Raw genomic sequence first — 23,902 nt, forward strand, 5'->3', positions numbered from 1 at the left:
CAGGAATCAGGCTGCAAAAATCAGAAGCTAAGCTTCAAAATAAGGAGATTCGGAAAATGAAACATCTGGGGTTGTTTTCATTTGCCTTTTTGCTCCCAAGCCAAGGGAGGTTCGCATTTTCCAGGTTTTCTCGGCAATGCTGTGGCATAGAAATTTCCTTTCTCATAAAATGAAAGCCGAGCTGCATACAGAAACATGTTCCCAAGAGCTGAAAAACCTCGATGGTTGCATGACTCGCAGTGCCGTCGTGTGAGTTGTCAGCACTGAATTTGTCATGACAGGAAGAAAGCCCCTTTCTGAGGGAGCCTGTGTCCTTCAGGGTGACTAGCAAATCATTCTAATGCCTTCCACCTGATCGACTCCCTTTTACTTTTGTTAATTTGCATTGTTCCAGATGCATTGCCCAAGCTGCCACGGAAAAGTTGGAACAAGAAACCTTTTTCATACTGTAAGATACAGCTTGGGAAGGTGAGCCACCAGCCTGGCCCTGGACAGGACTTTTAAAGCAGTTGGGATAGTCGGAGTGAGGTGTACCCAGGAGGTGACGGACTCCGGGAGACAGCCAGAGGCTGCCCTCCAGTGGTGATTGGCTCAGGAGACTAGCAGATGATTGTACAATGCTCTGGGGCCAGGTGCATGGACAGTTAGCTAGGGCTACTGTAGGCTCTCAGTCACAGATACCACCTCCCCCAGCTTCTCCTTGACCTTGTTGCTGGGGAGAGTGGTAAGTCTGGAAGTGAATGTCAAATCCTGAAGGATGGTTAGCTCCTCCAAGCAGCTCCAGTCACTGGGCCACCAGGGCTGGTGTCTGTCTGCACCAGGGATTTGGGGGTTGCTGCAGCACCCCGGACGTGAAGTGTTTTCCATTATACGCAAGACTGACAGTCAGGTCCAATGCCTCACAGCACCTGCCCTCTACAAATTATTCCAGTGCCTACAGGAGGCCGACAGCCTGAGTGCTGGTGGGGGAAGTCTCACGCCATAGCTGACTGGGGCGACACACCGATTCACTAGGCTCTTGGGCCAGAGCTGCGCGGAAGGCAGAGAAAAGTTCCTTTGCTTCCATGCAGAAACTGATGGGAGAGTGGTACGGGGTGGTGGGTAGCTTGGTTCTGCCTCTGTGATGCCACCTGCTGGCTGATCTGAGTCCTGTGATTCTATGGAGGAAATTTCCATGACTCCTACTAAGCTATCTGAGCCTGCTGGAACAGCACAGTAGCTTGAGGAAAGAGATGCCCAATCTTCGCTGGGTGAGTTGTTGGCTGGTTGTGCTCCGGGAGGCAGAGGGCTGCAAGAACTTGGGGTGTGGGCCTGTTTCTTTCTTGGCTGATTAAGGCCAGTGGGGAAATCCTCTATTGTAAGAGACTGAGACTGTCATTGCTTACGTTGGGGTAACAGAATGCCAGCTGACCTTAAGGAAACGTCGAGGTGACATCTGCGCGAGAAACTGTTGCTTGATGCTGTGTCACCAAAGAGAGGCAGCACGGCCTAGTGCATAGAGCACTAAACAAGGACTCAGGAGATGACCTGGGTTCTAATTCCTGGCTCTGCCCCAACATTGGTGAATCTCTGGCTCCATTTAACATTTTCTGTACGTCTACACGGCAGCGTTATTCCGGAATAACAATGCGAGAGTCTACACAGCAATTCCGTTATTTCAAAATAAATTTGAAATAGCAGACGGCTTATTCCGACTTCTCATTCCTCGAGGAATAACGCCTCTTCTGAAATTGCGATTTCGAAAAAGCGGTAGTGTGGATGCTGCACTGCTGCTATTTCCAAAGAGTTCCTCCCCAGAGCCATTCAAAGGAATTACTCCCTGAGACTCTAAATTGAGGTAGCACGTCCACATTCGCGGAGCCTGCTTTGGACTAATTTTGAGTCTTTCCTGTAGTGTAGATGCGCTATTTCGAAATAAGCTATTTCGGAGTATTTCTTGTGGAATAGCTTATTCCACCATACCCTTAGCATGTACATTTTTCTGAGCAGGGAGCATGTCTTGCAATGGGTCTGTACAGCATTCAGCACAACGGGCCCTGAGCAGAGTTGGAGCCGCTAAGTGCTACCCCACTATTAGTCATTATTATTGATCTGTCTGAAATACTCCATTTTTGGATAAAGGTTGTAGCCACTTTGGAGTACGACTGTTTCCCCAGCAGCCTTTAGACAATCGCTTTACTGACTGGCATTTCTAGTCTGCATTGTGTTGTTCCGTGATCATTCAGTGTTTAAGATACTTGCAAAAGATCCACTCTATTCTGCATAGCCACAAGAATTTTACATGCCACACCCCAACTTTCTGTCTGGGAAGCTCAGCCCTTAAAGGCACAAAGTCCCCAGTATCACGTGAACCTGGCTGGGAAATTGATCCTAGTTACTTATCACTCTCCTATCGCTGTTGTGTCCTGCACCTCACACGTTGTAACTTCTTTACCCTCCCAGTACTCTGTGGCTTGGGAAATAGCATCACCTTCATCTTACAGATGGGCCAAGTGGCTCATGAGGGAAGTGTGTGGCAGAGCAGAGCTTGACCTCTGATCTCGAGTCCTTCCTCTCCGTGTCACTAGTTAGTTCTAAGACAGATCCTGCTCCTTGGGACGAAGGGGGGATTGTATTTGCTTTTGTGATGTGGCACGTGATTTCTACAGTCCTGTAGTAACCCTGGGTGCATGCCTCAGTTTCCCAGGGCACCACTCCGATAGCGAGATGGTGGTGGGAATTTGGGTGTGACAGCCTCCTGCACGTCCTCAATGGCTGATGCTTTCTGTAACATGAGCCTGGGCGGGGGAGTGTGACCAGATGACACCGTTTGCTGGAGGGGCTGGCTGCAAGGGGAGATGGGCTGTTGGGTGTGTGAGTGATTCTTTCCGCCTTGGGGAGCAGAGCCCTTGGCTCTGGGTCCCCTCTCCCCAAGATGGATTGTCCTGACTACTTCAAGTTCCTGTGCTAACAAGTCTGTTCTACGTGGTATCCCCGTGGACTAATACATCTTCTCTTCTCCCTGCTGACTGAGAACGACACCTGCCTGCATATGGGGGTTCAGGACCAGGTGGCTCTCCACCTCTCGGTGACACTATTATCTTCAATCTACTCACCTGGAGACTAGACTTCACTATCTGGGCTTGCACCATGGAGCTACTGAGAAACCAAAGCTGGCACAGAATGTAGCAGCTTGCCTGCGGAGCTGGTTAGCTCACGGGGCGCACATCACACGGGTGTTCCTGGAGATGCTCTCCTGGCTGCTGAGTACTGATCCTAATTTTGAATCCTCCCATGCCTTGCTTTGTGATCAGACTGGGATTGATGGTTTGGCATGCTGTATAGATGGGAGTCAGCCCCTGGGTTTGGAACCAAATCTGAATCTGCTTTTCCTCAAAGTTTTTGAGGTCTTCACAGCCAGAGTCCTCAGCCTCTGCCCTTCAGCAATGTAATCGTTTATTTAGGACATTTAGCTCTGGTCTACACAAGGAAGGTATTTCGAAATAACCCCCCTTATTTCAAAATAAGAAGCGGAGTAGCCACACTATCAAGCCCATTATTTCGAAATAAGGGACTGGTTATTTCGAAATAACTCCTGTTTTCCACAAGGAATAATGCTTATTTCAAAATAGCGGTAACGTGGACCCTCCACTTTTGCTATTTCGAAATAATACGTCCCAGACTCATTCAAAGTAATTACTCCCCAGTGCTTCCCGGGGCTCTAACTCAAGGTAGCATGCCCACATTAAGGGAACCCGCCTCGGACTAATTTCGAGGCTTCCCTGTAGCATGGACACGCTATTTTGAAAGAGTTATTTCAGAAGTTATTTCAAAATAAGTTAAGACAAAGTGGGGGAGCCGCTCTCTTTTATTGGACCCCCTTCTGTTGAGAAGAGAGACAAATGTGTGTGCCACACACAGCTCTTCTCCAGAGCTGGGAAAGATAAACTTATCTCTTGTACTAAAAGCAGCAGATCCAATAAAAGATATTACCTCACCTGTCTGGGTATATATTAGACCCTCTCTCAGGGTACAACACACAGCTGCTTACCACCTTAAATGGAGTTCCCCAAACTGTTTAACTCGAGCATGCTGGATCTGATTAAAAGAGGATAGGATTTTAAGTGAGCATAAGCACAGGCAATACAGATCAAATACATCATAGTTAAAAGAAAAATGCAGATAAATGCTTCCTACTACTAAACTTCACCTTAACTTGTTGAAGGGGGAAGTTTTACCAAATAGCTCCAACAGGCTTACTGAGGTCAGAACCCCACCCACGTTTTGTCTTCTTCGGTGCCAGGATGGGAGAGAGATGTTCAGGAAGTAAGAGACTCCTGGGGGGTGTTTACCCCTCACTTTTATAGTTCATTTTCCCCTTTGAAGGGGAAGTTCTCCAGCGGACTTTTAAATCAAAGTTCCTTCCAGCTGAGAGCCAGAAACAAAAAGCCTCCTGGTGAAAAATCCCATGCTGTTTTTCCTCAACCCTTTCCTTGATTTCTTGCCTTTCCTCATTCCTTGTCTGCGGACCATGTTTCTTACAGTTTATATGTAGAACTGAGGTAAACACACATCCCTTTGTCTCAGGCCTGCTTGATTTACCTTGCCTAATTACCGCTGCCTGCGTTTGAACATGTCCATTCCAATATCATATGGGTGGGACATTATATCTTTACATATAATTTTGCTACATATATTTAACCATATTATTCAGCAGTGAACTATGAGTTTTCAAATGATACCTTATGAAGCATACCTTGTGCAAAAGATTATTACAATAGTGTATAGCGTGAGCGAACAGGATGCATTCAGTCACAGCCTACAGTAGCCTTTGCTAACATGTGTATACATTTCTGGAGAGCATGATTTTTTTTTAATCAATCCCTATTAGCCTAACAATGTTCACACCAGTGTTGTCTTCAAGTCGTCATTGTTAAGTCCAAGCTGAGTCTCAAGTCACTACAGTTCAAGTCCCAAGTCGAGTCTCAAGTCTTAATTTAAAAAATGTCACGTAACTTTTGTACAAGCCATCAATATTGGTATTTTCGGACAATTTTTTCACCAAGTCGATTTAACAAAATTAGCAAGTCTCAAGTCGAGTCTCAAGTAACAATGAACCCGAGTCAAGTCTCAAGTCGAGTCACCTAGGTGACTTAAGTCGTACTCGAGTTCAAGTCGTGGGACTCGAGTCAACAACTCTCATTCACGCCACCACAATTTTCTTGTTCAAGAAAGACCCAGTGGTTGGCTGGGTTATGCTGTTCCCAATTTGCTACTGCTTTGAGGTAGCAGGTTTGGGTATGTCTACGTTACAGAGGTTTTTTTTGAAAAACGGTTGTTTTTGAAAAACGGTTGTTTTTCCGAAGAAACCTTCGCTTACGTCCATACTGCAATCACATTCTTCCAAAAGAAAATCGGAAGAACAGAGGGGGTTTTCCAACATTGGTAATCTTCATTCTATGAGGAAGAAGCCTTTTTCTGAAAGAGCTCTTTCGGAAAAAGGCGTGTGTGGATGGGGAAGAGGGAGTTCTTTCGAAAGAAAAGGAAAGAGGAAGAAGCACAGGTGCCTTGGTGGCCACTCTGTCCCTAGTAATCACAGCTGAAATGTGAGATAGTGTCCATTCAGCGTGGACGCTATCTTTCGAAAAAGCAGATTGCTTTTTCAATGCACTTTGGCAGCGTGGAGCTCTCTTTCGGAAGAAGTTTTTAGACATAGCCTTTGATAGCACCATGTCATATTTGGAATAACTAACCTACTCTGTTTAATGGATCAGTACAAAATATCTGCACTAACGTATGGTCTTTTCTTATTCCATATACATTCTAAAATGTTCTCTGTGTTCTTGTGAGGGTTTCATCAGGGATGATAAAACAAAAAAGATTTTGAAACAAGAAAACTTATCCTTGACAAAATGCTTTTTTCTTCCCACGCAAGAAATTATTTTCTTTCTCCAGCGTGTCATCTCTTTTTTCATTGGCTGAGGTAGTGGTGTGATATTTAAATCGTAGAGCTCTTCTAGGTTATTTGGGATTTGAATTCCCAGGTGTGTTATACAGAAAATGTGTTGCTCATTGGCACCCAATTTTTCTTGGAGGAGTGACTCCTCGGAGTTGGGGAAATGGGTAGCTAGCACTTCAGATTTGACATGATTTACTTTAAATCAAGATGCTTTCCAAATGTCATGGATTCTTTTAGGTACTCATTTTCAGGAAATGTTTGGTTTGGATAACAATAAGATTGTGTTGTCTGTGTCTAAAGCTGTGTTCTGATGTGTTCCTGCAAGCATTATTCCTGTGACTGATTTTCCCTCGTCCCCTGTGCAAAAGGCTCCAAGGCCAGCGCAAAGAGGAAAGGAGACAATGAACTTCCCTGCCTTGCCCTTTTGTGTAAGATGGGGGAGATTCATCGATTCCAAGCCCAGAAGACCGTGGTGATCATGTGGTCTGACCTCCTGAATAACACAGGCACTGCCCCAACGTAATCCCTAACCCGTCTCTTTTAGAAAAACATCCAGTCTGGATTGAGAAATTGCCTGTGATTGAGAATTTGCCATGACCTTGGGCAAATTGTTCCGATGCTTAATTACTCACAGTTAACGTTTACACCTTATTTCTAGTCTGAACCTGTCTAGCTTCAGCTTCCAGTCATTGGATCCTGTTATAGCTTTTGCGACTAGCGAATGAAGAGCCCATTTAACCCGCATTAACCCGGACAGCTGTGTGATGGGGCGAACGGGCCGCACTGAAGGGCTGGGAGTAGCCCAGGCCCAGCTGGCTGAAAGAGCCCCGCCCCTCCAGCCCTGCTGGGCATGCTCCCAGCAGAGCCAGCATATAAAGGCAGAGGGAGCCCTGCAGGAGAGGAGGCAGCTGGAGGGTAGAAGGGCCGAGGCCACAACCCCGGTGTTCCTGCAGCAGCTGAGGCCAGAGCAAGGGCCAGCATTAGACTCCAGGAGTGCAGCCACCAGCCAACCCTGCCTGAGGGACCGGACCACCTATGCTGCCAGCCCCGGCAAGGACCGCAGCAGAGGCGGACAGACTATAGGGGTACCAGGGTGGTAGGAAGCAGCCCAGGGCAAGGGATTGTAATGACAGGCTGGTGTGTATCAGTCGGATTCCCCACCGAGCAGGCAGGAGCAAGAGTCCCTGCCTACAGGGCCCTGGGCTGGGACCCGGTGGAGAGGGAGGGCCCGGGTCCCTCTACCACCCTTTCCGCACCCTGGGCAATCACCCCCGGCCGAGTGAGGTCTCAAATACTGTATATGCCCTAATAGAGGGGCCTGGACTTTGTACTGGGACTGCTGGTACCGTATATGCCCTGATAGAGGGGCCTGGACTTTAGGTGGAGAATGGTAATGCCGTATTTTCCTGGATAGAGGGGTATGGACTTTTGTTAGGACTGCGGGGGTTGTATTTGCCTTGATAGAGCGGGCAACGGGACCATAAGGGAGGGGGCCCACCCCAGGGGTGTACCCCCTGACAAGCTGATTTTGGACTGGTGCAAAGACCAATTATCCAGCTGGCTTCATAGCTCAACCTATAGCGGCACCTACACTAAGTTCCAGAGATCCCAGGTTCAAATCTGCCTGGTGGTTTGTACATGTTGGATTCACGTGACCGCATCACGTTAGCTTCTTGGCCAGTAGTTCTAGGAACAAGACTCTGTAATAACAGCTAAGCCAGCAGGTGGCTTGGTTTCCTCTGCAACAAAAATGTCTGGCATATGCCCCTTGGTCGCTTTGAACTCCTGAGCAGCAAATAGGCCAATAAGTTGTTGTGGCTGTGTGATGGGTATCCAACCTACACATGGCAGAGCAGGTTAAATTAGGTCAATTAACCTTATATGCTGCACCTGGAAGAGAGCCAGGGATCAATAAAGCTTAATGGAAGATGAAATTCAGCTGGGAAGGAGCAAGGTGGGTTTGTAGAAAAGGATGAAGCCAAGGCTGGGGCTACAGGAGAAGGAATCTGTAGACACCACTTGGGAGAATGGGGGTTTCTTTGGGAGCTACAGAGCCTGGTAAGAGGTCAGAGGGGGGACATCTAGTTACTCCCTTGAAGGAGGGTAGTAGGGCTAGTAAATTCAGAGAGGATGGAGACAGAAAAGGGAAGCAGGAAGGAGTCTAGGGGCATAAGGACAGGACCTGGGAGCAAGCAGCCTCTGGCTGGTGCTAGACATAGGGTTGCTGGGCTGGAACGCAGAGTAGTGGGTGGGCTCCGGTTCCTCTACCATCTGCTGGAAAAGAGGCCCAGGGCCTTGCTGTGGAGTAGCAGGCTGTTGGGAACAGCATGTTGATGGCTGATCCAGAGCTGGAGGATGGTCCAGTGACCTGGCCAGAACGCTGAGTCACACCGAGGGATTAGTGCGAATACTGGAGAGTGAGGAAGGGGGTGTCTGAGCTGATCTCCAGAGGGTGTCTGAGCTGATCTCCAGTCACAGCCACAAGGAGTCCCCCGCCCCAAACACACACCTGATGTGTAACAGGCTGCCACTGAATAGGACTGGACCCCAGCGCTGGCTGAAAGCAACAGGCAAAGGCGGTGGGGTGGGATGGAGAGTGGATCAGTCATGGCGAGGAAGGAAAGGGGAAGCTCAGCCACAGAGCACAGGGCTGGACAATGGTAACAGAAGGAAAACATTGCTGTTTGCTACCCTCTGCTCTGTATTCATGAGGGCTCCCTACCTGCTGCCTCTGATTGCTTTGAAGCATTCACATGAGCTGCCTGGGGCTGCAAGGAGCTGCCTCTGTCCTGCCACACAGAACGAGCAGAAAGAGGCTGCCCGGGAGCCCTCAAGTACATTATACCACACCAGCTGCCTCGCTGTGACCCTGTAATATATTCATGGGCTCTGCACGGGGCCTCCCCCAACCCTAGAGGACTGTGAAAAGTGCTGTCTCTCCTGCTCTCAGCTGTCACACAGAGGCCAGGCCCAGCTGCCTCAGGCCAGGGCAAAGGCCACCCTACCCCAGCCTAGAGGGCTTTTTGCAATGCAAAAAAACCAACAAAAGCTCCTCCCGCAAGCTGTTGGGAACAGCCCCCTGGACCCGAGGCTGCTGGGGCCACCTGCCAGCCCTCGAGCAAGCTGGAAGTGTGTTGTGGGGGAAGTCCTGTAGCATCTCAGTGATGGGCCCTCGGGGAGCAGCCCGGCAGGCCCATGGGAACATCTGTTGGGAGTCAGCCAGCAGGACCCTTTGGAGAGATCACCTGTGCACACGCTCAGCCACGGGAGGGGCCCGGGAGCTTTGCCTGCTCACTAACCACTCAAGGTCCATGCCTGTGCATCTCTCCCAAGTGTAACGTCCTCGCCCCCGTGGCCATGGCTGGAGCCACTTTCCTGCCCAGTCGCTTCTCAGAAGATTCTGAAAGAACGAGCACAAGGTGGACTGTTCCCCCAGGTGCGCAGGTCCCTGGAGAGGAATTTGTTCTGCGTTTCCTTCTTCTGGAAGGGGTGCGCAGGCGATCACTTCCTCTCCCTCACACGCTGCTTCTCATTCTGGCGTTGCTGTCACACTGGCAAGGGCTCATGCGTGACACACACGTGCTGCCATAGTGTATCATGCAAGCAACATAGTAACAAACTTCAACAGGCCTTTATTTAACAAAGGTGAAACCTCTTAAAGCTGCTGCTGCTCCCCTCTGTAGCTCTCATTCAGGCCTGGCCCATCTCCTCCCCCCTCCTTCCTGTTTCCTGTGCTTCCAGATTCCCAACAGCCAGTGCTCCCAGTTCTAATAATTACAAGCAGCATCTAAAACCCCACACAGGGGGACATGACACACACACTGCCAGTGACTCCACTCTCTGGATGATGGACACTTGGTGACTGGTCCTCAGCAAAAAGGCACAGGAAATTGAGGCCAGTGTGCTGGTGCGGGTGCGTATCTTGAGCGGCTGTACCTGTCCGTCTCAGGAACAGTTAAAACAACAACAAAGCACCGAGCTTGCAAGCTGTCATCTGGCCCAAGACTTTCTGGGGTTCTGGAAGCTTTTGGGATCAATTAAACACCAACCCCACACTGCTCCCTGAACATTGCTCTTTCTGTTCCTTTGCTTCTCTGAAGTGAATTCATGGTGGTCAGACGATACCAAAACGGGGTGGAGATAGGCCAGGATTAAACTGCAAAGCCACTTGCAGAGAATACAGCATGGGGAGCAACAGGCCAGAAGAGGAGGAGAAATAATCCCATGAAGTCCTGTGCCCAGAGAGAAGAAAAGAGCCAGGCTTTTTCAATGAAAAATGGCTTTTCAACCTTTCATTTAAAAAACCCGAAAACCCCTCTGAAATGTTCCACTTTGAAAACTAAAAAAGCGTTTTTTTTCCTGTTTTGGTTTTAATGAAAACCAAAAGATTTTTAAAGAAAAATGTCAGTGTTGTTTTTACTGCAACTTTTTTGTTCTGCAACAAAAGAGATTTTCCTGCTCAGCTCAGTTGCAAATATACAATGGGAGAGCATGACCCGGCTTAGTCTTTCACCACTCAACAGTGCCTTCTTGTGGCTCATCGGCAGAATTCTCTCTGCCACTAGTCTGCCCCTCTTTCCTGTGCCCTGAAACTTGAAAGGGAATCCTCTGAACTGGCATTCATGCTAAAATTCGACACTCTCCGCAGGGGGCTGAACAAAGACTCCACCTATCTTACCCATTACAAAGATAGCTTCCCCAATTATCACCTCTAAGACTATTAACTCACAGACATCTACCCTTCCCCACCTCTAATATTAACATCCCCCTTCTGTTCTGAAATGTGATTTGTCCTTTTCATATGTGTTCATTTTTTTTTAATTGTATCCTTTGGTATATATGGCTGTGACTATTTTCTTCCACTATTTGATCTGAGGAAGTGGGTCTGGCCCACGAAAGCTCATCATCTAATAAACTATCTTGTTAGTCTTTAAAGTGCTACATAGTTCTGTATTTTGTTCCCCTTTCCTGTGGTTACTCAGCCATATTCCATGGCCTCTAATGCATTGAGATGCAGCACCTTCCTCTTCTTGGCTTAGCCCTCCCTGCTGCTTTCCTGGACAGCTTTCTGTGCTTCCCTCTTGCACCCAGGAGTATGACTGAAGGCATCCCTCCTTGTAGCCTATCCATTTCCTCTCTGTATAGATCCTGTCCAGCAGGACTCCAATGTACATTATCCCCTACTGAAGAGAAGGATATTCAAAGAGAATGATATTGGCGTTCGAGAGGAGTTATGGAAAGATCCTGAGAATAGGATGGATGCAGAAAGTCACCATCGAGGAATTATACAGGAAGATACAGCTGAAAGAGAACCTACTGTAGAAGGTTCTACAACGGAAGTTACAGCTATTCGGGCATATCCGCAGGATGAACAATGAGCGAAAAGTTAAGACCCTGGTATTTAGCATAATGGACGGTCCGAGTAGGAGAGGCAGACCCCACAGAGAATGGGGAGATGACATAGTAGATTTTCTGTAGATTAGCTCTACACCACTAAGCCGCTCAGCACTGGACAGGGAAAGATGGAAGGAAATAGTGAGGGAGGCATCGGACACCAATGGGCGTTGAGCCCATGGTTATTGATGTTGATTCACGGGGTTTCCCCTAATGCAGCCTAAGGAGACCTGGCCTGATTTCCCACTTCAGGCCTTTGCACTAAAAATTCATCTTCCATTTCTGAAGAATAATTCTGGCCTCCTCATAAAAGTGCTCAGTTAAATTATTATTGATCAGCTGCTAAGGAGTGAAAAGTCAGAAACTAGAGCCCAGTGCATCATTCCAGGTGGCCCTATCACTCCCAGACACGTGCAATGCTCTGCACACGTTCACGAGAGCATAGGAGCCAGAGGTAGTTGTCCTTTTGACATGATGGACAACTCTGTCACATGTGCAGCCAGCTCTCAGACCTCCCATATGTGTGTGCATGACAAAGGAGAGACTTGATTTCTTAGGCAAGACAGTGTAGTAAGGAAGGGAAAAATATTCAGATAAAATGTGGAGAGAGGGGTTAGACAGTCACAAGTATCAAATTCTGTGGTGTAGTTATTTCAAAATAGCAGCAGTGGAGCATCCATGCTGCTGCTATTTGAAAATAACCATTTTGAAACAAGCGTTTTTCCTTGTGGAAAGCAGGAATTATTTGGAAATAACCAGCCCATTATTTTGAAATAACGGGCTTGGTAGTGTGGACGCTCTGCTTGTTATTTAAAATAATTCCTTCGGTAGGGAACTCCAGAATGTGGTCTGAATTCAGTTTAGGGTGTTAAGGCCAGGAGCAGTTAAGGCCAGGGCCTAGGACGTGCTGCTGAATTAATATGTCTGGTCCTTTGTGTGACACAGTAGAATCGGCTCTTTAATTCTAAGTTTTGGAGTCATGGAACACAAAGGCTATTGCCTGAATGTAAAAAGAACATTGCAAAGGTGTCCATCAGTGTTTGACTTGAAGCCAAGAGGAGTCGAGTGTGCAAGGAACACCGAGTCAGGCCTTTCTATTCTTTCCAGCAAGTATTTTTATTCCATTCACACCAGGAAGTCAGAAATGCCCAGCATACTAGAAAGGAAAGGTAGTCTTCTTGTGGTCAGAGCACTGGGCAGGGACCACAAGAAATCTAGGTTCAGTTCCTAAGGCTATAACAGTCTTCTTGTGTGCCCTAAAGTAATCTCTCTAGGCCTCTGTTCTCCATCTGTACATTGGAGATCATATACTCCCTTTCTCCCATCCTTATCTAGGTAGATTGTAAACTCTTTGCTATGGGGGTGAAGTTGAAGCCAAGACTTAGGTAGAAGGGGACTCCAGAATGTGGTCTGAGTTCAGTTTAGGGAGTTAAGGCCAGGAGCAGCAGTTTGTACCAGTGTCAGGTTGGAGGATCAGGTCAGAGTTGAGGACAATGATGACTCTGAACCACACTAGATGGGAGCCAAGTGAGTCAGCCAAAGCAGCATTAGTGTACCAGAGGCAAGGTGAGATGTCAGGAGCAGAGTAGAGGGACCAGGAAAAAGGCAAATTATCAGGAGTATGTAGCAGGGTTTATTTACAGCAGAAACCAGGGATCTGCCTAGTTGCACAGCCAACTTCCAGGTGTTTTCCTTACACCTTAAATAGCATGCCTGGACCAAGTGGGAATGCAGTTGCTTTTAACATCCTCTTTAATTACTGATGGAACACAAAGTAGTTCATTACCACTATGACAAATATATCATTTTTTATATAGAATAGAAATATTTGACTACATTTGCCCTTTCTGGAACCTCCTCTTTCCTGTCCACACACGCCTTTTTGCGAAAGAGCTCTTTCACTGCTGATTCAGATCGATGCTCCAATGTTGACGAGATAAGACTCAGGGTCCCCTGCAAGACATTTTACATTTATAGTAGCTTCCCTCTCATGCAGATCTATTAATGATCTTTTGCATATCTATGCACTCTAGCTGCATCGGTCATTTGTGGCACCTTCTTCTGGTGGTGTCCTCAGTGCTGCCACATTCCTCTTAAAAGAGGGTTTTTGAATTTGTTTCCAAAGAAGATGCTTGCTTCTGACTCCCAAGGCCATCAATACATTTGCTTTCTCAGTGGGTCCCTAGGGTTGCCAGGTGTCCGGTTTTCTACCGGACAGTCCGGTATTTGCACTGTCTGTCCAGTAGAAAATACCAGATGTGTGCAATGTCCAGTATTTTCTGAATTCCCAGCAGGGCACCAGACTGAACCCTGGCGGGGGAGTAACTGGGAGGCAGCGCTATGATTGGTGCTAGGAGCCTCTGGTCGCATGCAAAAGCCAGGGATCAGAGGCTGGGACTTCCAGCTACTCCCCCCGCCAGGCTTCTGTGCACAACCAGAGGCTCCCAGCGCCAATTACGGCCCCGCTTCTCAGCCGGGAGCCTCTAGTTGCATGCAGAAGCCCAGCGGGGGGAGTGGCTCCCAGCCCCTCCCTTCCGCCCCTTCCTGGCTTCTATGAGCAACTCTAGGTAGTGCCTGCTGGGGGTGCCACCCCTTGGACTGCGGCTGTGGCTGCATCCCTCCACCCCCTTCCTCCGGGCCCTCCCTCCTCTTGTCCAGCCCCACAGCCCCCAACCCTCCCCAGCTCTGCTTCCCAGCCCTCCCCCCTTCCTCCCAGCCAGCCCCGTGGCCCCCAGACCTTCCCAGCCAGTCCCTCCCCGCCCATGATCAAGTGCGTCTGTTTTTTTGGCAGGGTCTACCTGGTAACCCTATCCACTTGACAGGTCTTATTGTCCTTGGATCTCTCCAAGTATTGCAGCTGTTCAGAGGTGCTTGCCTTCCAGCCTTCATTTGTACAACAGGGCCACATTCAAGTCAAAGGGGAGAGATCCATTCTACTTGTAATGCAAAGACATTTGCTCTACCTTAATTATTCCTAAGGACTATAACACTATAAAAAGATTTAGTACAAAGTTTCTATAACATAAAAAACTTAACACAAATTATGAAAGGACTTAATACAAAGTTTCTACAATATAAAGCATTATAAGACAGACTACATTATAATGCTAATACAAAGTTTCTAGAAGACATTCTAAAAAGACTTAATATACAATTAAAAGACTTACAACATTCCTATATTATAAAATGATGAATACAAAGATGTATCTACAATCCAGCTCAGAGGTTGTTGAAGAGTGAACCCTAAACCATTTCTCTCTCCTCAGCTGTTGAGTAACTGACAGAGAAAGACCTGGTGCCAAATTGTTCTGAAGGACAGTGGTGTTAATCATTCTCAACAACAGTGGAGCCTGGGATTTGGAGCAGGTTCTTTCAATTTGGAGCAGCTTCTTTTGGCAGGAAGCCTGGCTAACCATGGACAAGGGCTGCTCTGGCAGGGCCTGGGAGCAAGCAGGCAGTCCCAGCATGGGGCTGGAAGTGAGAGCTTTGCAGGCTGGGATCTGCTTCAGCTGGGATGGAGCGGTTCCCTGCCCGGATCCCAGTTAGTTGGTTAACCCGTTAAATGTTAGGTGTAACTTACCATTTAACCAGCTAACTGATTAACTGGAATTTTACATCCTTAATAAATAGTAAGACTATCAGATCAGACTGTAGTCATAACTGTACCAAACTGCAGAGGGTGTTTGAACTCAGAGGCATCCCAGATTTATATTTAAATGGCAGCTATGTAATGTGGGTTTGGCATTACTAATAATCACATTCTAGGCTCTACAGAGATGACTGTTTCCTGTTCCACTCAAACATGGATAATTTTCTGTCAAACATTATCAACAATGTCAGATTAGTCCTACATAGAGACTGCAGCTAGTGAGAGCCGTGGGAGAGATTGTTTATTTAGCTAGAACTTTAAGGAATAAGCACCGCCATAATGAATCCCTAGATTTTCTTTAAACTGCATTTAAAAAGCATTTCTAGAAATACTACCACCTTTGTATTAGAAGTCACCTGTCTGTGTTAAGTGGCTTCTTACAGCCAATCCTTAAATAATAACTGGGGTCTCGCTGTACCTGCTATATCACATCACACAGCATTTGTAGACTGCAGTATCACATGGCAGATTTTTCCTTTGTAGTGTATTTGTGATTAGAAAAATTAGCATGGACTGTTCAAGAAAAACCTATGGGAACAGGCACGTATTATTGGAGATGTCACCTCAAGGGCTAAGAGGATAATGAAATCTCTAGGCCAGGGCACCAGCCGTGTGGTCAGGTACGTTGGCCCACTAGAAAGCCACCAGTTTGTTTCACAATTGTATTTCTGATCCATGCCCTGTGACCTGAAGACCCAAGCGTGTGCTCTGCCCCCCGCCACCCCGATCATGCTGACTGGCTGGCCCACATGCCCTGTGACCAGGAGACCACCTTGCCCCCAAAACACCCTAATGTCTACACTGGCAGCTTCTTGCGGAAGAACAGCTGTTCTTCCGTAAAAACTTGCTGGCTGTTTACACTGCACGAGCGTTCTTCCAGAAGTAAATTTACAGTATAGCATTGTAAAACAGGGCTTCTTCCAGAAGAGTTATTCCTCTCCCAACGAGGAATAAGCCCTCTTGCTCAAGAGCTCTTCCAGAACAGGGCAGTGTAGACAAGCAACATGAATTTCTTGCGGAAGAAGCCCGTATGGTTAAAATGGCCAGCAGAGCTTTCTTGGGGAAGAGAGCATCTACACTGCCATGGATCCTCTTGCGCAAAAGCGCATGACAGTGTAGACACTCTCTTCTGGGAAGAGTTTTTGCACAAGAACTCTCTTCCGCAAAACAGTTCTTGAGCAAGAAGCTGCCAGTGTAGACCCCCTGGCTGTGTCTCGACTGGCAAGTTTTTCCGCAAAAGCAGCTGCTTTTGTGGAAAAACTTGCCAATTGTCTACACTGGCCGCTTGAATTTCCGCAAGAACACTGACGATCTCATGTAAGATTGTCAGTGTTCTTCCGGAAATACTATGCTGCTCCCGTTCAGTCAAAAGCCCTCTTGTGCAAATGCTTTTGCGCAAGAGGGCCAGTGTAGACAACGCGGTATTGTTTTGCGCAAAAAAGCCCCGATGGCGAAAATGGCCATTGGGACTTTCTTATGCAAACCCGGGTCTAGATTGGCACGGACGCTTTTCCGCAAAAGCACTTTTTGCGGAAAAGCGTCCGCGCCAATCTAGATGCTCTTTTCCGCAAATGCTTTTAACGGAAAAACTTTTCCGTTAAAAGCATTTGAGGAAAATCTTGCCAGTCTAGACGCACCAAGGGCCTGAGTGAGAGCAGGAGCCTCCCCTGCACCCCTGTGATTGGAGGGCTGGGCCATACACCCCAGACTGTGACCAGCAGCCCCTGCACACCCTGTCGGACTGCCCCCTGCGGGGACCCCCAACTCCTGGGACCGCCCCCGGCCGCGGGGCAGCCCACAGGGTCCGGGGCCGGCGGGGGAGGGGCGCTCGGCGGAACCTCCGTGTCGGGGCCCGCGTTTCCGCCCGAGCCGCGCTGCACCGGGGAGACTCGCCCGGCGGAGCCCGGCCAGGGACGGGCCGGCGGGGGCGGAGCCGCGGGCCATGGCTTCCCCGCTGGTGGCGGCGGCGGCGGCGGGGGCGACAGCGGCGGGGAGCCCAGCGCGGGGGAGGAGCCGGGGCGCGAGGCCGGGGCGCTGGCGGAGCAGTTCGAGCGGGCGGCCGCGCGCGTGGCGGGGCTGGCGCCGGCGGCCTCCCGCGAGCAGCTGCTCTACCTGTACGCGCGCTACAAGCAGGTACGGGCGCCCCCCTCGCGGCCTGCGCGCCCCCGCCGGGCTCCTGCGCGCCCCCCGCCCCGCCGGGCTCCCAGGCCCGCGCCCCCGCCCCGCCGGGCTCCCAGGCCCGCGCCCCCGCCCCGCCCGCCGCGCGCCCCCGCCCCGCCGGGCTCCCAGGCCCGCGCCTCTTTCCTCAGCGCCCTCGGGGCGGCAGAGGCGCCTGGACACGGCCTCCTGCTCGGGGGCGTCACGCCGCAGCCTTGGCCGGGGGCTCTCCAAGGGCTGGTTTCTGGTGACGGGGCAGGCGGGCTCCGGGTGGGATTTCAGCCTGTGGCGACCGTGTCCCCCGTTGGCGGCTCCCCCACCCACCGTCGGGTCACGGCGCCACGTCAGTTCGCTTCCTCCCCCACCGTAGGCCCCTCGTGGATGTGAAGGACCCCTCTGAAGTCAGTGGCGAGCAGGTGGAAGCGGGGATGTAAAACCCGGTTTCAAATGTTCACTGGATAAACTATCCGGCTTAGGTCTGCACTGGCAAGATTTTGCGCCAATACTCTTTAGCGCAAGGGTTTTTGCGTTAGAGTATTGGCGCAAGAGAGCGTCTACGCTGGCATGTGCTTTTGCACAAAAGCATCCGTGCCAGTGTAGACGCTCTCTTGCACAAGAAAGCTCCGATGGCCATTTTAACCATAGGGCTTTCTTGTGCAAGAAATTCGTGTTGCCTGTCTACACTGGCCTCTTGCACAAGAGGGCTTATTCCTGAGCGGGAGCGTCATAGTTCTTGCGCAAGAAGCACTGTTTTCTTACATTAGAACGTCAGTGTTTTCTTGCACAAGAACTCACGGCCAGTGTAGACAGACAGCAAAATCTTGCCAATGTAGACACAGCCTATTATTAACTCGGCCACCTCAGGCTGAGCTGGGATAGGTCAAGGTGGGGCTGCCCTGGCTTGGCCAGGGCCAGTTAACCAACTATCCCAGTAAGCATACTGGTAAAGCAGTGCTTACCAGTTAATTCTTTACATCCCTAGTGAGAACATGGATCCATCCATGCAGATCCTACTGCAGGACTGGGGCATGAATGAAAGACGAGTGACACTGTTGTTTTTTCCACCGCAATGTTTCTCGAGTTGTTGTGGCAATTACCTGTAAGGATAAGAAAGCGTTTCATGGTCAACCAGGCCACCTGTCGAAACCAAATGGTAGAAGGAGAGTGTCAATTGAGACAGAATTTTTTATAACAGATGTTTCTCTATCAAGACTAAATTAAGACAGCTTCTTGTTGCAGACTGTCCTGCAGATAGTAGACTTTGCATCACTTGCACTTGATTTAAGGCAGTAATTTAGGCCCTGATGCTGCAAACACTTATGCACATGCTTAGCTTTAAGCTCATAAGCAGACCATTGAAGAGCTTGCTGGTCACAAGGTACTTGGTCTCCAGAGTGTTTTCTGCCACTTCTGCAGGTGTCAAACCCTTTCACTGTAAAAGGATCTGGAAATGAGAAGGGACTGCTACCTGGTTTCTATTTCGGGCTATTGCATGATTAGAGGATGAAAGGAGCTGCTCTCTGAAACCTCCAATGTGACTGAAACTGACAGTTGCTAGCAGGAGAAAAGCATCCAGCAATGAAGGGATCAGATAATGTGCTCAAAAAGAGGACCAGGTAGCTAGGTAGCCTGTCTAAGGTACCAGGAGATGAGCACTGGGAATCTTGTGGAGTAGTCGAAGTATTGACTATCAGATGACGGAAAATCATGAAGGGAACTTGAGAAGATAGAGCAGATGGGAATGTGGGATGAAATGAGTATGAGTAGACAATGATTTGTTTTTACACTATTAGCTACCTCTTGGCATGCAGCAGGGTCTGCAGGATAAGCTTTATACCGCAGCGTGTGTAACTGCTAGGATTTTTAATGGTTACACGGTTACTTTTAACAGTTTTTTTTTTAAACATCCCTCCCAGGGAATTTCTCATTGTTAGTAGTAAGACGAGAGATGAGGAGCTTAATGTTGTTTAGCTTGAAACTAAGAGGAAATTCTTCAAACATTTTCACAAAACCTCTATTTGTTCTAAGCAAAAGGAGTTGCTAACTGCATTGAGTCACCTCAAGTTTCAGTAGCTGAGCTTTTAGACTGTTGTCAGAGAGGCATGCATATGTGATGCTTTTAACTGCTCCTCTATAGAGTAACAACACAATAAGGTCTGTTTTGTTTACTGTATGCCATATCAGTATCATTTTGAGATGTGGTGAACACACAACAAAATACAGGAAAAAATATTTTTTAAAAAAATCTCATAAGGGCCTTACCTCCAGAGTCCAGGACGTTTGGAGACAAGGCTTCCTCTCTGTTCTTATCTCACCCTTCTGCGTTTAGTACTCATGCACAGAGCCTTTATGTTCTGCATTGTCTAGACACAGTGAGGCTAGTTAAGGACAGAGCTACACTTTGCAGATGTGGGCATCATTCCAGTTAAAGTCAGAGGGACTCTTGCATGCACAAACTGCTGCAGGAGCAGGCCCTGTTAATTTTGATTGGGGAGGGGGATGGTCTGGCATTTTGGGACTTAAGACAAAAAATCTGTACTTAACACAAACTCTAGTTAAGGAAATCATATTAATATGCATATTAGGTTGCTAATGTATTAACCATTGGACAGTAGTATTACTTGTGTGCAAAAGGTGCTGACTTAGATCTGTCTGCTATTTCTGATTTGACATCCTTGTCTGTCTTTAAGATAATATTTCTTGTTACCAAAGGCTTTGATTTAAGAGGCAACAAAACCATATGAAATGTGACAGCAACAGCTGAGTTCTCTATTAAAATATGGTACATTATTTATCTGAAACTATTTAAATTAGTAACAATCTAAAAGAATATTTATATACAGGTTGAACTTCTGTGGTATGGTACCCTTTGATCCAGCAACATCCGTGGTCCAGACTAGAGAGCCCCAGGGCAGGGCCTATGAGCCCATAGGGCACCAGAGGCTGCAGCCAGTGGGGCTGGAAAGCTGGCAATGGTTCTGTGGGAGGGGAGATGCCAAGCCTGCAGCCGGTGGGGCTGGGAAGCCGGCAGTATTGATGGAGCCCACCAGGGAGTAAGGAAGGTGAGCCTGCAGCCAGCGAGGCCGGGAAAGGGGGAGCTGCAGAGCCCACAGCTGGCAGAGCTGCGAGCCACCACTGGAGCTCGCACCTAGCCACGGAGCTGAGGGCAGTGGTGCCAAGTAGCTGGGGAGAGGAGCCCAGCAGAGAGGCTGGTGCTCCCTCCCCCAAGACCACCTCTGGTCCGGAAAAACCCCTTGTCTCTGACTGGTCAGGTCCAAAGGGAGCTGGACCAGGGAGATGCAACATGTACTTTTTATTGCAGGCATTTTCAGATTTTTATTAGTTTTATCTGTGTTAGAAACTTGAGAATAAGGGAGTTGTGGCTCTAGTGGAAAAAATTGTTGCCAGAGCCTGCTAGGGCTGTATCTAAATAAGAGAGGGAGAATGATTTAGTGATTAGGATGCTAGTCTAGGACTGTGGAGACCTTGTGTCAGATCTCAGCCCTGCCACACTTCTTATATTACCTTGGGCAAATCACTTAGTCACTCTGTGCCTTAGTTCTCCACATGTAAAATTGCTGTTGTGAGAATAAATGTATTAAAAAAAAATGTATCAGGCACTGCAGGAACAGGGCCCATATTACTCAAAGTAGAAATAGAGCAGCTAGTTTCCAGAGGCTAGTGTCTCAGGAGCGATCAGTCTCGTGAAAGTGCTGCAGTATTTGAAGAAAGCTCTTCTGATAGCTGTGGAAATGATGAGGTAGTCAGAAAAAATTCAAGAACATGATTAAATCCCACGTTTGTACTGAAAATAGATTTTTTTGCTGGGTCTGGGTCAGTATGAGTGAAATTCTCTTTGGGTGCATCTACACTGCAAGGCTTCACTCGAAATAAGCTACGCAAATTGAGCCTCGTCAATTACGTACCTTCTTTTGAAATAGGGAGCGTCTACACAGCACTTACTTTGAAATAGTGCACTCTTCCTCAACTGCCCTTACTCCTCGTGCAATGAGGGTTACGGGAGTCAGAATAAGAAGTCCTCCAGCTTGGCAGAATTTTCACACTATTTCAAAATAACTGTTTTCTGTGTAGACGTGGGCTAAGTTATTTTGGAATAGCACTAGTTATTTCAAAATAGTGTTGGAGTGTAGACATACCATTTGTGATCTAAAGGGGAGCACCATGTCACCTACTGATCACTCCCTGGCATTCAGGGTTTAGGATCCTTACCAATTGGTGTTTGTAGCTGCTGCTTCTCCTCATAATCCCAATACTCCCTAATTTGCAGCCCTCGCTGACCTGAATTCAGGCTCATCCCACTAGTCAGTACACATTAGTGAGGCTTTTTGTTCAGCTTCCCCTTCCCCTGCAGGACAAACCAGAAATTGCTTGTATTGAAAAGTGATCATAGGGAAATATTTAATGGATTCTGATAGTCTTTTAATGCAATTTACCAGCTTGAAACAAGGAGGGCCCACAGCTGTTGACCAGTCAAGCCTTCATGGACAACAGTATAGGAACCTGTGACTTGAAATAATATTTTGGAGTGTGTGTCTTTCTGCTAGCTCTGTAGCAGAAGCTTTCTTAGCCTTCGGTTGTAGGGGCAAGAGGGCTGAATCTGTCACAGATGCTTTTCTCTCAGTTATTTGTCAGAAATTGGAATTAAACATTCTAACTAAAAATCCTTCCATTCTCCACTGCTCCGGTTTCAATCCCACTAGTCCTCCAATACTTCATGGAGACATAAAGAAAAATGTAAGAAGCAAAGACCTGATATTTTTACTGTGTAAAAAAATCAAGCAGTGCCCTCTTCTTCCTGGCCCCCGACCCCAACTTAATATATCAGAAAACCAGAAAGGGCAAAACCACATTTTTTTTCTTTTGCAGATAGAATTTTAGTATGGTTCCTATATCAATGCTGGCTGGCATCGGTAGTGGTGATGCTGTTGCACCAGCAGAGGAAGAAACAATAAGTGCCAAATTTAAAGTAGGGAGAAACTATTGTCTGGTTTGAAGAGGCTCTTAGAAAATAATTATTAAAATATTAGGAAAAGTACATAACTTTTTCTCAGCATTGTTGGCTGTTTTGTGTGCACTTAGGGTATTGAGCTAAAGAGTAGCCAGGTTGAGGTGTTTTACTTTGATGGTAGATCATATTTCATTTACAATTATCCATTTAAAAAAAGGTACCCTGAATCTCAGAGTGCAAGAGAAAATGTTTAAAATACAATCTACATCATAGTCCGCATAAGGCAGGGCTGACAACAGTTAAATGAAATTATATCCAGTTTCCTATCCGGCTGAAACCTGTTTCAACAAAGTATCTTGCTCTGAAGGTCAGCTAAGACACCCTGTGATTCAAACAGGAAACATTTGTGATGAAACAGTAAAACAAATATTTTAGAAAACTTACATTTTTTAAACCCCCCATTCCCTTTCTGTAAAAATCTAAAAAAATTACTACAACTTCGACATCTACCCTTTTTAAAAAAGAGGTATGATTTATGATTGCAGATGCAGCATAAAACATTGTCTTAAGGTGAGGGATCATTAGCTGATCAAGCAGTTTAATTGGCTGAGCAGCAAGAGTCTTTTATAATAGTTTGATGGATGCAGCTTGATGTGGCTTGACTAGCAATTTCTGACTAACAGGTTTTCATGATCTCTGAAAACATAGTGCCCATGTTTATTCCATCAAGTTCATTTAAACATCCCAGTCCTTCCCATATTTCATTTATGCTGGATTTTGCTCTGCCTCAGGGAGTGTAACAATTGCTTTCAAGGGGATTATTCCTCTTTTCATCAGCACAGTTACTCTGACTTGGCCTCTGGTGTAGAAGTATGCATTAGCTGTAAACATGAGTTTGTGATGTAGTCATTTGAGTCATTAAAGAGTGGCTTTTTAACTAATTGGGAATTCTGAAATGTTTGGTTACCAATGCAGGGACATTTATTGGCTTTTTTATTTTTAAGTCCAGATTTCATTTTATGTAAATCTATTGTTTATCAAAATTATATTTAATCAATGTGAAAATTCCTGGTTTGTATGGAGATACCAGTAAAAGAGGTGGGAGTCAACATTCTCCAGATCTTTGGTGTCTTTATCTTTTAATGATAGGATCTGTAAATCCAAATGTAAAGTTAATGGGTACATTTAAATTAATTACAGAGGCATTAATTACCAGCATGTCTTTTATTTACTATGTGCTATTACTTACTCTCAGTTCCCTGGTTCTTCTCAGGAAAAATCTGCTTTTAATTCCTCTTGAGCTAGTGTTCAGAGAATTTGTTCCTGTCAGTCACTCTTCCTCACCTACCTGAACTGTGATCTTGTAGGTGCACTGTGCATGGATCTCCTGTTACCTGCAGTGTGAGCTCTAGATCTGGACAGCCAGTGCTCAGGCTGGAATAAGCTTTGGGAAATGCACAGTCTTCCCTTTGTAAGTGACGCTGTTACAGAAAGGCAGCTGTTAGTCTTCAATCAAATAAAGGAAAGAAGTTACAAGTCTTCCTCAGCCGTTCTTACAAATATACCTTCATGTGGAAAAATATCCTGAGTCCCCTTCTCCCTAAGACCTCTTTGCACCTCTTCGGTATTGTGAAAGGGACATTAAATGTAATTGATGGTCACTACAAAGCCCCCTTTATGCCACCAGATTAGTTTAAAAAACGGTCTTTATGTAAATGACATACAGGCTTCTTGTGTCTATATGTGAAGTTCACTATACTTGTCTACAATATGTCATCATCACTATCTCAGCTCT

General features: G+C 47.2%; 1 protein-coding gene across 1 annotated transcript in view; it reads left to right on the top strand.

Annotated features, from left to right (window-relative positions):
- Positions 1–12,828: 12,828 nt before the first annotated feature.
- Positions 12,829–23,902, top strand: part of ACBD6 (acyl-CoA binding domain containing 6) — a 124,619-nt gene continuing 113,545 nt past the window's right edge. Inside the window, exons 1-2 of the mRNA XM_075936818.2 lie at positions 12,829–12,898; positions 16,594–17,114. Of these exons, the coding sequence (XP_075792933.2) occupies positions 12,829–12,898; positions 16,594–17,114 (591 nt within the window). The remainder of the gene's footprint in view (positions 12,899–16,593; positions 17,115–23,902) is intronic.

The sequence above is a fragment of the Pelodiscus sinensis genome, chromosome 9 (genome assembly GCF_052426305.1).
Source record: "Pelodiscus sinensis isolate ZL-2025 chromosome 9, ASM5242630v1, whole genome shotgun sequence".
Taxonomy (NCBI): Eukaryota; Metazoa; Chordata; order Testudines; family Trionychidae; genus Pelodiscus; species Pelodiscus sinensis.